General features: G+C 40.9%; 1 protein-coding gene across 16 annotated transcripts in view; it reads left to right on the forward strand.

Annotated features, from left to right (window-relative positions):
* FHOD3 (formin homology 2 domain containing 3) overlaps window positions 1-12,980 on the forward strand; it is a 476,592-nt gene that overhangs the window by 369,294 nt on the left and 94,318 nt on the right. For 13 of the 16 annotated variants that reach the window (XM_043558633.1, XM_043558622.1, XM_043558632.1 and 10 more), the window contains one exon: window positions 10,848-10,982. In XM_043558633.1, coding sequence (XP_043414568.1) covers window positions 10,848-10,982 — 135 coding nt within the window. The remainder of the gene's footprint in view (window positions 1-10,847; window positions 10,983-12,980) is intronic. The other 3 variants (XM_043558624.1, XM_043558627.1, XM_043558635.1) reach the window with 1 other exon arrangement.

A 12,980-nucleotide genomic window follows, 5' to 3' on the forward strand; every position in this document is an offset into this window, starting at 1 on the left:
AGCCATGGGATCAAGATGGTTAACTTTCCTGGATTGGATATTTTATTCAAACATATGGGGGGAAATCTTTAAGACAAGCAAGACTGTGCCCTGTAGGATCTGTGTTCACATGACTCGTAAAAGCGAGTTTTTTCTTTCTGCAAGGAGACACTCTATGCTGTTCTCCTGTTCCTTCTCCTGTAGGGGGCATCTTTACTGCTTTGTCGCTGCTGTTGGGCAGCAGCCACTTCTGTGTCTCCCGCATGAGATTCTCCAGCCTCCTGTTCACCGCCCTGCCCCAAACCTCTTTGTCACCTAAGCAGGCGAGCACATGCATGACCAGTTTGAATCTCCCAGAATCCTGTTTTCTTCCTTTGGAAAGTGGGATTAGAATACATTTTTTTTAATTACATAATTCTCTCATCCTTGTTTATATAAAAGGTAAACATAGCAACCTTAAGCGTATCTACCGTAATTCCACTGGGAAGTGAGAATAGTGCGTGTCACAGAGTTAGGTGAGACCTAGAACAAGGAAGTGCAAAGGTCACTCATCAAACAATGCAGATGGAACACCTCCACCCACAGAGCTGTAGACACTCACAGGTATTCCATGCTGCAAGCGGAACCCCTGGCCCAACACCCTCGTGTGTGCCCTGTCCTAGTGGGTCAGCCCCTGATGGCTGGGTTTCTGGTTTCACACTAGCGTTGTTCAAAGATTACGCAGTGAAAAGGGGTAGGAACAAGGGAGAGATTCCTCATTCAGAAAATGTACTCCTGGGTCCCTTCTCCCATTTCTCCCACTTGTTTCCACATAGCCCAGCCAGGAATGAGTAAGTCTTACTATTATGGTGGGAGAGGTTGAGTTTCTTCCTGGGTTGATTTGAGAGAGAGAGAGAGTGAGTGAGCGTGTGTGTGTGTGTGTGTGTGTGTGTGTGTGTGTGTGTGTGTGTAGACAGCTAGATATTTAGATGGAATCCCCACCCTTTCACATTCTGTTCTTCTGCTGTGCCAGTGTAAAACCAAAATATCCAGCGACAGCTGGAAACCTAGCCTCTGGGTCTGTACACACTCATACACACATATAATGACTCCTATATTTCATTCGGTAAATATTTATTGGGTGCTCACCTTGTGCCACCTATGCTGCCATGAGAATCTGACGTTGATTTAATTAGACCCACCCCTGGCTTCACCTGGCTTACACTGTACTGGCAGAAACAGAAGATAAGCAAATCATCAGCAAATGGAGAGTTTCCGCTGCAGTAAATTTTGTGAAGGAAATGAAATTTCATAGAAGTAGAGAGGCCATCAAAGTCGAGAGCCTAGCATAAGTGTTCTGTCCTCATGAGGGACACCTCTAATAAGAGGTCTGGGAAACTGAGTCACCAATGTAAGACATATTGCAACTTATCCCTAGGTTTGCCAGCTCTCGTGATGAGATGAGCAAGCCCCTTAGATGAGGGAGATTAAAAAAAAAAATTGAGTGAGTCCATATTTTTCTTTAAAACATGATCCTGAGCTGGAAGACTATGTTTGGAAGAGATTTGGTGTTTAGAGAAGGGGTGGGCATGCATAGGAGGTATGAGTTGGCCTGGACAGGAGAGGAAGAGAGAAGCTGGGAAGGATGAACCTTGGTCCTGGCCTGCAAGGCCAGGAAGCCATGACTCAGGAGGTGCTGGTGGCAGTCCGTGATTTGGAAGCTGCCCGAAGAATAGTTTAATCATGAAGCCACGTTGTGGTGGCCCGGGAACTTGTGACAGGAGGATTGGCCTCCTCGCTGGAGGACTCGCTTGGTCTTAGACAGGAGGGTGGAAAGTAAGAACAAACTGGCAAGAACTGCTTGTGAGCCTGGGGTCAAAGCCTGCAGAGGGGGTCAGGGGACAGGTCGAAGCATGATGCCAGCTATGCCTAGGGGAATGGCACGTGCCCTGCACGTGAGTGAGTGCGGTCACGTGAGACTGCATGTGGGGCCCGTGTCCACAGCGCACAATGTGAGCCGTGCTCTTGCTTCCCATGGCTGGGAACCTCAGAGCTGCGCTGAAGCCGTGTGTGACAGTTGGGAGGAGAGAGAGCAGAAGGAAGCCTTAAACCCACGTCCCCCTCTTTGACGGCAGATGTCTCCATGATTGTAGCCACGATGATGGAGAAAAGTTGCCTGGTTCTTAGGGCTGCCTCTGGGGCTTGCTCATTTCATCCTTGAGAGCTGGGATGTAGCCCTGAAGGGTGAAAGAAGATTCTGACATTTCCTCATTCCAGGGCAAGCAAATACTGCTTGGCACAACCCAGAGTTACCTCTTCTCCTGTGATCTTTAGATCAAGTGACCCCCGATTTTCACAGCTAGGTTGTAAGGACAACCTCATGGTTTTGCACCAATGCATTGCCCTTTCAGTACCATTCTTTGACCTCTGTATCTTATGTGAAATTAACTGCTTGTGAATTCAGTGATAATTTCAAATATCGGATAATTTGTGAACTTAGTGTGACTTTTGTTACTATTTCACCAGAGATCATTTTTTTAAATAAAAAGTGTTGAAGATTTGCTTCTTTCACAAATAAGACTTTTACTTAACTCAAACTTACCAAGGGAGCATGTGTGTTTACACAGCTTTTCCAGTATAATTGACATAAAAAAGTTGAGCAGAAGTTTTGACATATGTATATGCAGATGAAGCCATTATCACAAGATAATGCAAATATCCATCACCCCAAACATTTTCTCATGCCCTTTTGTGCAAGGCTGCCCTTCCTCATCCTAGGCAACCACTGGTCTGCTTTCTGTCGTCATAGATTAGTTTACACTTTTTAGAGTTTTATATAAATGTAATCATACTATATGTACTCTTGGGGAGGGGTTGACTTCTTTCAAATAACATAATTGTTTTGAAATCCATTCATTTTGTTGTATGTTTCAATACTTCATTCCTTTTTATTGCTGAATAGTACTCCACCATACAAATATACCACAGTTTGTTTATCTGTTGATGGACATTTGAGTTGTTTCCAATTTTTGGCTATGAACATTTGTGTACAAGTCTTAGTATGGAAATGTGCTTTCTTTTCTCTTGGATAAATACCTAGAAATGAAATTGCTGAGTCCTATTGTAGGTGCATGTTTACCTCTTTAAGAAATTGCCAAGCTGTCTTCCAGAATGGTCTTACACCAGAGTAATGCTGTCCTCATCAAATGAGATGAAGTGTATTCCTTTCTCTTTTATTTTCTGTAAGACATTGGTTAACACTGGGGCTCTGGCCAACAGGCTTGTTGAAATGCCCACCTCTACTGTGTCCTCAATGTAACTCTTCTGGCCTCAGTTTCTTCTTCTATAAAGAGGGGAATAGTAGAACTGAGTACAAGAGGTTGTAGGCATTAAAAGAATCATTTCATGTAGGGGTGCCTGGGTGGCTCAGTCGCTCGAGCATCCGACTTTGGCTCAGGTCATGATCTCACAGCTTGTGAGTTCAAGCCTCGCGTCGGGCTCTGTGCTGACAGCTCGGAGCCTGGAGCCTGCTTCGGATTCTGTGTCTCCCTCTCTCTGCCCCTAACCCATTCTCATTCTGTCTCTGTCTCTCTCAAAAATAAATAAGCATTAAAGAATTTTTTAAAGAGTCATTTCATGTAAAATAGTACCACGTGGTATTGTCTCTGTAAGTGATAACTGTGATTACCAAACACATTTCAGTGAAATGGAATTCTTGTTTCAGACATCTCGGTGAGGGAGGCTTTAACCAGATGGGTTTCTGGGGAAGCCCCTGGAGCCTGGTATGGTCAGGATTAAATATTGCAATTCCTCTCACTCAGAGTAGATCATCCGCTCCATTGCAAAATCTCTCTCTGGCTCCTCTCCACCTGCATTCTTACGTGGCTTCACTCAGCTGCAGCTGCCTCGGCTGTATCGCAGACAACTTCAGCTTTCCAGATGTGTTCCGGGGTGGCGCGCAGCCCTGGTGACTCACCCAGCTGGTAGCCATGGTGGGAACGTTCACGTCAATCCCCGGCCCATTCTCACCTCTCAGGCTGGGCGCTGCCAGTGTCACATTCCAGATCTGGCCCTGATCCTGCAGCTTAGCCTTCCCTTGCACCCAGAGATTTTAGGCTCCCAGCATAAAACAAGATGTGTCATATACCCAGGATGGCCCAGGTGCCGTTCTTTTTTTTTTAGTTTATTTATTTATTTTGAGAGAGGGAGAGAGTGCGCATGAGCTGGGGAGGGGCAGAGGAGGGAGAGAGAGAATCTCAAGCAAGCTGTGCGGTCAGCACAGAGCTTGATGAGGGCCTCGATCTTGCAAACTGTGAGGTCATGACCTGAGCAGAAATCCAGAGTCAGACACCTAGCTGACTGAACCACCCAGGTGCTCCAGCCCAGATGCTGTTCTAAGCAAGCTCATACATAAACTCATGTTAACCTGATGGTGCTTCATGAGTTTCAAGTATTATTATCACGAATTACAAACAAGTAAACTAGGCTCACCGGGGTTCAGCGATTGGCCATGCTCTGGTTTTCTCTAAACCTTCTTGTGCTCATTCCTTTTTTGCCATAGCTGGTCCTCAGACCAGCCAAGATTAAACATGACAGCACCTTCCAATCGCTGTAAGGATTGTTCCTGAAAAACTTAATACGAAAGGTAAAAATTTGTTAATGATGCCCTTCTAAGGAGAATTTACCATACTAACTTGAATTTTGGTGGTTTTTTTTTTTTTTAAAGGTTGATTTGGGATTCCCTTTTGTATGGTTTGAGTGAATTCTGGCATTGATATTATGGGTTGAGCCCATTTCCAGAAACAGGACCACAGTTTACATTCTCACATGTTATATTCTCACAGTTTATATTCTCACATGTTGGGCTTCTCCAGAAAACCTAGGGAAATTTATTAATATGATGTTTATAGCCTTTTGTTTCCAGTATGATCAAAGTGACTTCTATTCATTTAGGACAGAAAAGCCCATGGGAGGTCTTTAAATTCTCCCTTCCTGCTACAGGGATCTGTGTTAGTGTGCTCAAGAGAATGGATCTTGAATTGCTCAAGGCATTTTGCTTCATGTCCAGAATAGAGGAACCACTCTGCTTCGCTTTGAGCTAGCTCGCATTTCAGTTCTTTCAGAACAGAGGAACCAAGGAAGGAGACTTCCCGTGTTGTTAAGGCTGCTCATCAGTGCGTTTGCTGTTGCGTTCTGGCCAGCAAGTCAATATGAGATCTGTTCTTACGAGGTGGTCCAAGTGGGCAGGGTCAAAATCTGCAGGAGGGAATGACATACCGACCTGACTAAACTGGACACACTACTTAACGTTCTCAAGTTCTAATACTACTTTAATTTTATTCAGGCTCCAATATTCACAATTTCCGTAAGGAAATGATGTTAATGTGTGGTATAGAGAGGCTTCACTTTGACTTCATTAGCGCAGCCACTAATGGCCCATTATTAAGTTACGTGTTAAGTCTTTCCTGAGATCAGAGCAAACATTTAGAAGAAACTAAAGTCAGAAGGATAAGGGGGAATGGCAAGGTCCTTATTCTGCTCTTCACCAAAGCATGAGCACAGACCACCAAGCATGCTCCTGTCTTTTGTTCTGGAAAGAGAACTCAGAAGGTAAAGATGCTAGCACTTGAGGAGACGACCGCACAGGGCAGGCTGGGAAGCTGGGCTGGATTCAAATTCCCCACATAGTCCTAAAATAATAACTCTCCTGTGTAGAATACCTTATGTTTTGTTTTCAAATTCTGGAGCTAGACTTAACTTTTGAGGTTCACCTAGCTCGGGGCTTCAAAGATACTTGATGTTAAAAGAGAAGTACTTTTGATTCTTTTTAAACAAATTTTGTTTAATGTTTATTATTGAGAGACACAGCATGACCATGAGAGGGGCAGAGAGAGCGGGAGAGAGAATCCAAAGCAAGCTCTAGGCTCTGAGCTGTCAGTGCAGAGCACAACGCAGGGCTTGAAGTCACAAACCGTGAGACTGTGACCTGAATCAAAGTTGAATGCTTAACCGACTGAGCCACCCAGGCGCCCCAAGAAGTATTTTTGATTCTTAAAGAGCAATAGAATAGCTTCAAAAATATATTCCAGGCTTACAGAAAATTTTAGGTAATGACAGAAAATTATGGAGCTATTGTATATAAAATTGAAGCCCTTGTCCCTTTGATTTATTTTCTTCCCCAGTGATGACCACCTGAAATTGGCTTTGTCATTTCCATATATGTTATTATATTCTTGCTAAATATAAACATACCCCTAAATAGTGTATGGTTTTGCTTGGCATGTATTTAAACTTCATAGAAATGAAAGTATATCGTTCATATTCTTCAGACTGCTTTTCGCTGTCAATATATTGTGCTTTTGAGAATCATCCATGTTAGTCCATTTCACTCTATTTTTTCACATGCATAAAGTATTTCTTTGTAAAAACATACCATATTTTTGTTTTCCTATATAGTTTCTAGTTATTAACCATTAACAGTGCAAAACAGCGTAGCACATGGTATTCTCGTACGTATCTGCCATCTTCAGCATGCAAAAGTTACTCTCTAGTATAAACCTAGAAGTAGAATTGCTGGATTGTAGGATATGCACATCCTCAGTTGTATTGAGTGCTTCTCCAAAATGATTATATCAACTTAGGCCCCCAGAAGGTATGGAAGAGAGTTCTTGTTGTCTGGTTCTGTGCCGATGCTTTGGGTTATCAGGCATTAGTTTTGGTCAATCTGCAATCTGAGACGTTTGAAATAATATTTCATTATGGGTTTAACTTGTATTCTTTTTCCCTGATTTCTAGTGAAGATGGGCATCACTTATATATCTGTTGGCCATTTAATTCTCTTCTTCAGCAAAATGCCCATTATCTTTTGCTCATTTTTCCATGAGTGGTTTCTTTTTTTCTAATGTGGAGTGGTTCTTTTTGTTATATGTATACTAATCCTTGTGGTTTATATGTGTTATAAGTAGCTCCTAAGTGGTGGCTTCTCTTTATTCTTAACTTCTGTACTCTTTTAAGTGCATACAGATTTTAAATTTTAATATATGTAAATGATGTATATATATGTACATATATGTATATATACATATATGTATATGTGTGTATATACATATATGTACATATATGTATATGTGCACATATGTATATATGTGTATATATACATATATGCACATATGTGTATATGTGATGTATATGTAAATATATGTAAATTTTAATATATGTAAAGGAAAAAGTTTTTCCTTTTTGATGGCACTTTTTTTGTTTCTGGTATAAAAATTCTTTCCTGAGATAAATATTGCAAAGTTTTTACTTTTTACATTTTCCAATCCCAGAATTTTTCTTTGTGTTTGGTATGTGGAAGGCCTCACTGTATTTTGTTGTATGTGGTTAATAATCCTCTCAGTACCAATTGTTAAATAGTCCATCAGTTCCCCGCTGATTGATCAATTCTAACATTAAGATGCACTTAATGTTCCAGCATTGAGTAATGTTTACCATAGTTTAAAAAAATATGTTGGCTAAATACCCATTGTCAGGTTAAGAACATTGTCTCCAGTTCTATGCTTGCTAAAGTTTTTTTTTTTTTTTTTTTTTTTTAATGAATGAGTATTGTATTTAAAGCTTTTTCTACATCTACGGAGGTAGTCATGGTTTTTCTCCTATAACCTATTAATGTGGTAAATTACATTCATTGATGTATTCATCTTAAACATCCTTGGATTCATTGGACAAACAGCATGATTTTATTTCAGATTTTGCAGTGGTGTTCATATTTGCAATCAGTATATAACTTTCTATCCTCATACTGTTCTTGTTTAGTTTTTGTGTCAGACTACTACTAATCACATAAAATGAGCTGGGGAACTTTTATATTCTCTGAAACTTTGTATATGATTAAGATGAATTCTTCTTTGATTATTTGGTAGAAATCACCTTTAAAAATATGAGCCTCGTGGGGTTTTTGTTTTGTTTTGGTGTGTATGGATATATCTGTAATTAATTGATTCAATTTCTTAAAGGTTAATAGAGCTCTAAAATTTCTATTTCTTCCTCAGTGATTTCAATCAGTTTTAGAAAAACATCATTTCTTCAAAGTTTCCAAATGTATTGTCATCGAAATTTCTCATTTTCTCATAAATATTTTTGTCTCTTGTTATGTTCATATTTGTATCTATGTGCCATTCTTGAAAATTGCTTATTAGTAGCTTTTTTCTTAAACAGTTTTGACAGAATGTATTATTATTTTTAAAAATTATAAGCCAGCTTTGGTTTTTTAAATTTTCTCTATATTTTTCTATTTCATTCATGTTTGTTCTTATCTTTATTGAATTTATTTTGCCTTATTTGAATTTATTCTGTTGTTGCTTTTCAAACTGTTGAGTTGACCACTCATTATTTTTTACTTCTTTTCTAATACAAACACTTCGGGTGATAATTTCCTTCTAAATACTACTGTAGAAGTATTCTATAAATCTTGATATATATTGTATTCATTATAGTACCCTTTGGATCATTTCTAATTTTCTGTATTTTTCTTCTTTGGCTTGAACTATTTAGAAGTGTTCAGTTTTCCAATTATATCAATTTTTAAAGTTTATCTTATTCCAGCTCATTTACATTGTTGAGAGGAGGGTAGCCCATATGAAACCAATTTTTGGCATTTATTTATGAGCTTTGTGGCAGGATTGGTGGTCTCTGTATTTGAGAAGAATGTGTTTTCTCCACTTTGGGATAGTAGGTATATATGCTCATTTGTTAAACTTATTAATCAGGTTGAAACAATCTGTTATGTCTGTAACAATTTGTCAGTCACTGCGTGAGAGGTACAGTAAACCTGAACACTCTATGGATTAGATTTAGCCTCACATGACAGAAAAAAATAAGTAACAGCTTAAGAAAGATAGTCTAGATTTCATTTATATGAAGGAGAACTCACATTCTATCCATGCCCAAGTGTCCAGGGCTGATGAAGTAGCTCCCGAGAGAGCCTGGAATATGGGATTTGGTTACTCCCTTCCTGTAGCCGGCAGGAATGGTGGCTTCTTCCCTCTGCTTCTGACTGACAGCCAGAGGCAGCTCCATTTTGCTAAGGAGGATGGTTGTGGGACTTATGGCCGAATGTGAGTGATACCAGAGTCCCATCTTTCTCCCGCACTAAGGAACCTTGTGTTCCCCACCAGGGAGGCATATTTTCACTGGATTCAAGTAGGATTTCATCCCACCTATATTTCAGCAATATTTATATCTTAGTTTTAGAATTTTTTCAACAAATGAAGGCCTCATTGTCCATACAGATTTGTCCAGAGGTCCAACAGACCCCTCTTCCCAGTGAACCCCCTTTTGTATTTTTCATGAGTTTACATAATTTTTTCTTTTCCCACCCATTCTTGTGACTTAACATTTCCTGTGATTCCCACCACCCTGATCCCTCACTGAGGCCTCTCGCAGCCAGTTGTCCCCATAATGCCATCTTCAGTGAACAGTCCATATTGAGTGGTATCACCAGCAGTCAAGTCCTTTGAACATGCTGTATGTTCTTGGATGCTTCTTGACATAGAATAAGATTTCTTTATTTTCAGTCAGATTTCAGACCAGTATTGTGTCTTTTTTTTCTTCATCTGTTATCTTAACACTTGTTTTAAGATGACATGATTATTTTGAGAAGGTATATCAAGAAGCTGGTATATGGTAAAATATTTTTAGCATATGTAAAATAGAAAACAGTTCTAGATTGAATGTTGATTCTATAACGTCTTTCCATAGATCAAGTTTAAAATGCGTGTGTATCTCCAAACTGGTGCAGCCACTCTGGAAAACAGTATGGAGTGTCCCTCAAAAAATTAAAAATAGAACTTCCCTACAACCCAGCTATTGCACTGCTAGGTATTTAACCAAAGGATACCAAAATGCTGATTTGAAGGGGCACATGCACCCCAGTGTTTATAGCAGCACTATTGACAATAGCCAAATTATGGAAAGAGTCCAAATGTCCATTGACTGATGAATGGATAAAGATGTGATGTGTGTGTATAATATAATATACATAATGTGTGTGTATAGGTGTGTATATTGTGTGTGGGTGTATATATATGTCTATATACACACATATATATAATGGAATATTTTTGGTGATCAAAAAGAATGAAATCTTGTCATTTGCAATAACGTGGGTGGAACTAGAGTATATTATGCTAAGCAAAATAAGTCAGAGAAAGACAAATATCATATGATTTCACTCATGTGAAATTTAAGAAAACATGAACATAGGGGAAGGGGAGCAAAAATAAGATAAAAACAGAGAGGGAGGCAAACCATAAGAGACTCTTAAATACAGAGAACAAACTGAGGGTTGCTGGAGGGGAGATGGATCGGGGGATGTGCTAAATGGGTGATGGGAATTAAGGAAGGCACTTGGGATGAGCACTGGGTGTTGTATGTAAGTGATGAATTGCTAAATTCTACTCCTGAAGTCATGATTACACCGTATGTTAACTAACTTGGATTTAATTTAAAAAAAAAAAAGAATTAACCTCTACAAAAAACTGTGTGTGTATCTCTCTCTAGAGAGAGAAAGGGAGTGGGAGAGAGGATGAATCTGTATTTATGAGAATTCTTTTTGGTAATAACAGCACCTATTATTGATGACTGCTTATGTGCCAGGCATGGTGCTTAGCATTGTATGCACATTAGTACCTTCTTCTCCTCCTGGCGCACGAAGCAGGCTACTTACCTCCATTTACAGATGAAGATCTGAGACGCTCAGTAATTTCCCCCCAGCAATACCTAGGTACCAGCGGACTGGACCCTCACTCGAAACCGAAGTCTGGCTGGTTCCTACTTGGGTATTTTGAATCACAGGCCAAGCCACTAAAACATTAACTCTGTATCTTTAGGTCTTCACTGAGTGGTCTTCTCACATCATCCTTTAGGCAGCATCAAGAGTCATTGGCAGCAGAGAGAGAGAGGCGGCGGCAGGAGAGAGAAGAAAGGTTGCAGAGAATAGAACGGGAAGAAAGGAACAAATTCAAGTAAGAGGAATTTCAAGACTCTCTAAATAATGGAAAATCGAAGTGCATGCCTTCGTGCTCTGTATGATGAATACTGGTGTGAAGGGTTTGATAGTAATATGTTTGCTTTAGATTCTGTCTCTGTTTTTAAGGAACTGTAAGACATTCCTGAAACGGACTAGCTCTGGCTTGTTATGGCCGTTTCCCTCTAACCATATGGCAGGAAGCACAGAAAGCCAGCCAAATACAATTAGGAGCTTGTGTATTTTTGGGGCCTCCATTATCTAAAACGGTCTTATCCAGGCCTTCCTGAAGACAGAGAGCCTAATTGTCTTAACTTAATTTGTCATTTCCCCCTAAAGCTACTCATGTTTTATTCATATTCCATTGGATGCCAAAAGAAAATGCATTTCCCACTTTCTGCTTTGCTCCTTGCTCCCTGTTGCAATCTTCAATGTATTTTTTTAAACAATAATCTCTCTTCCTATGGAGGAGAAAGCCATTCTGCCGATTACTCCCAGCCCATTATCCCACTGATCTCTTTGGTCTCCATCCAGCTCCCAGGCTGTGTTCCAGTCTCAGCCTGTCTGCCCCAGCTGAGTTCAATGTCACTCCGTTTCTCCTCCAGCCTGTGCACCTGTTCTCACCAACCTCCTGGTCAACCTCCTTCCACTTCTCCTTCTCCCCGCCAGCTCCGTGCTGTGCAGTGCTCTATGCAAAACACTTGCTGAGACCATCCTTACACATTTCGTTCCTTCTGCTCTTTTCTCGCATCCTCTCCCCCTCTTCATCGCTGCCTTTGTCACCGGCACAGTCATGGTTCCTAGACCTTCTGTGTTCTTTCTTGCTTTCCTTTCTCACCCCATCTTCACTTCCTGTTTCGTCAGTTTAGTTTCTTTGGCAAACAGTATCCCCTTTCAATGACTCCCATTTAAACCCACAAAGAATGTAAAGCAGTGTCAATAAGGATTTATAGGTTCTGTTACATTTTTCCAGGACCCAGGTAAGTATGAAATGGTCAAAATAGAAGCTGAGTTGTAAAGTTGCCTTAACTATAATTCACTATTACATGGCAACAAATATCCCAAGTCTGAGTGAAACGCTAATCTTGGCTTTTGTAAGGCTGGGTTAGTGGCTGGCACGAAGTCAACTTAACATCATTCCTCCACTGTGATTGCATAGCAGACCCTGAACTGTTGGACTTTTACCAAATTATATGTGGAAATGCCTGACCTGTATGCACCATTTCTCATGAGGTAACTCTGCGAGTCGTCACTTCTGGAAAGACCAATTTGTAAAACCACTGGAACAGGTGAAATCCTTCCTGGTCAGGGCTTTCTGAGAGTTTGCATAGTTTGCCACCAAATAGCAGCGGCGAATCTGACACAGCAGATTCAGAGCAGCGGCGAATCTGACACAGCAGATTCAGAGGATAGTTTGCACGTACAAGGATTTGGGCTGAAAACCTACTAAAACAGGGTGTCAGTTCAGGGGAAGATGGAGTCGGCACACTCCCTCCCATCTCTTCTGTGCCACTGAGTGCCACCCGAAGCTGTGGACAGACACACAGAGCTCTGAAGACTCTGAATTGTAAAAGGGAGCCAGTGAACTGGGGACAGAGGCTAGCATTCAGAGTTCCAAACCAGCGAGAGTTTACCCTTTTCTTTCCTCTTCATCACCTGGCGTGTCCTCAGAGGTACCCCCAAACCCAGAAGTGCGTACCAAGTGTGAACTGAAAGAGCTCTAAGAGAAGGCCTCTCTTTCTGAACTCAGGAGCAGAAAACGGAGTTCCTAAGAGTCAGAGACTGGAGAAATGTCCTGTATTTTCATATTTTTTTCCCCTTCTTCCCTACCCCAGTCTCCAAGCTGTATTATTACCGAAGCACAATGATGGCAGCAGTGTCCAGGCAGGTGCCTGAAACTCTGAGGGAGGGCACCCCTCCTCTGACCAAAGGAGCTGTGGTTCCAAGAGCACTAGGCAAATCGCCCTCGTTCTCTCTGCGTCCTGCTGTGCTGCCC

Source organism: Prionailurus bengalensis, chromosome D3, assembly GCF_016509475.1.
Source record: "Prionailurus bengalensis isolate Pbe53 chromosome D3, Fcat_Pben_1.1_paternal_pri, whole genome shotgun sequence".
NCBI lineage: Eukaryota > Metazoa > Chordata > Mammalia > Carnivora > Felidae > Prionailurus > Prionailurus bengalensis.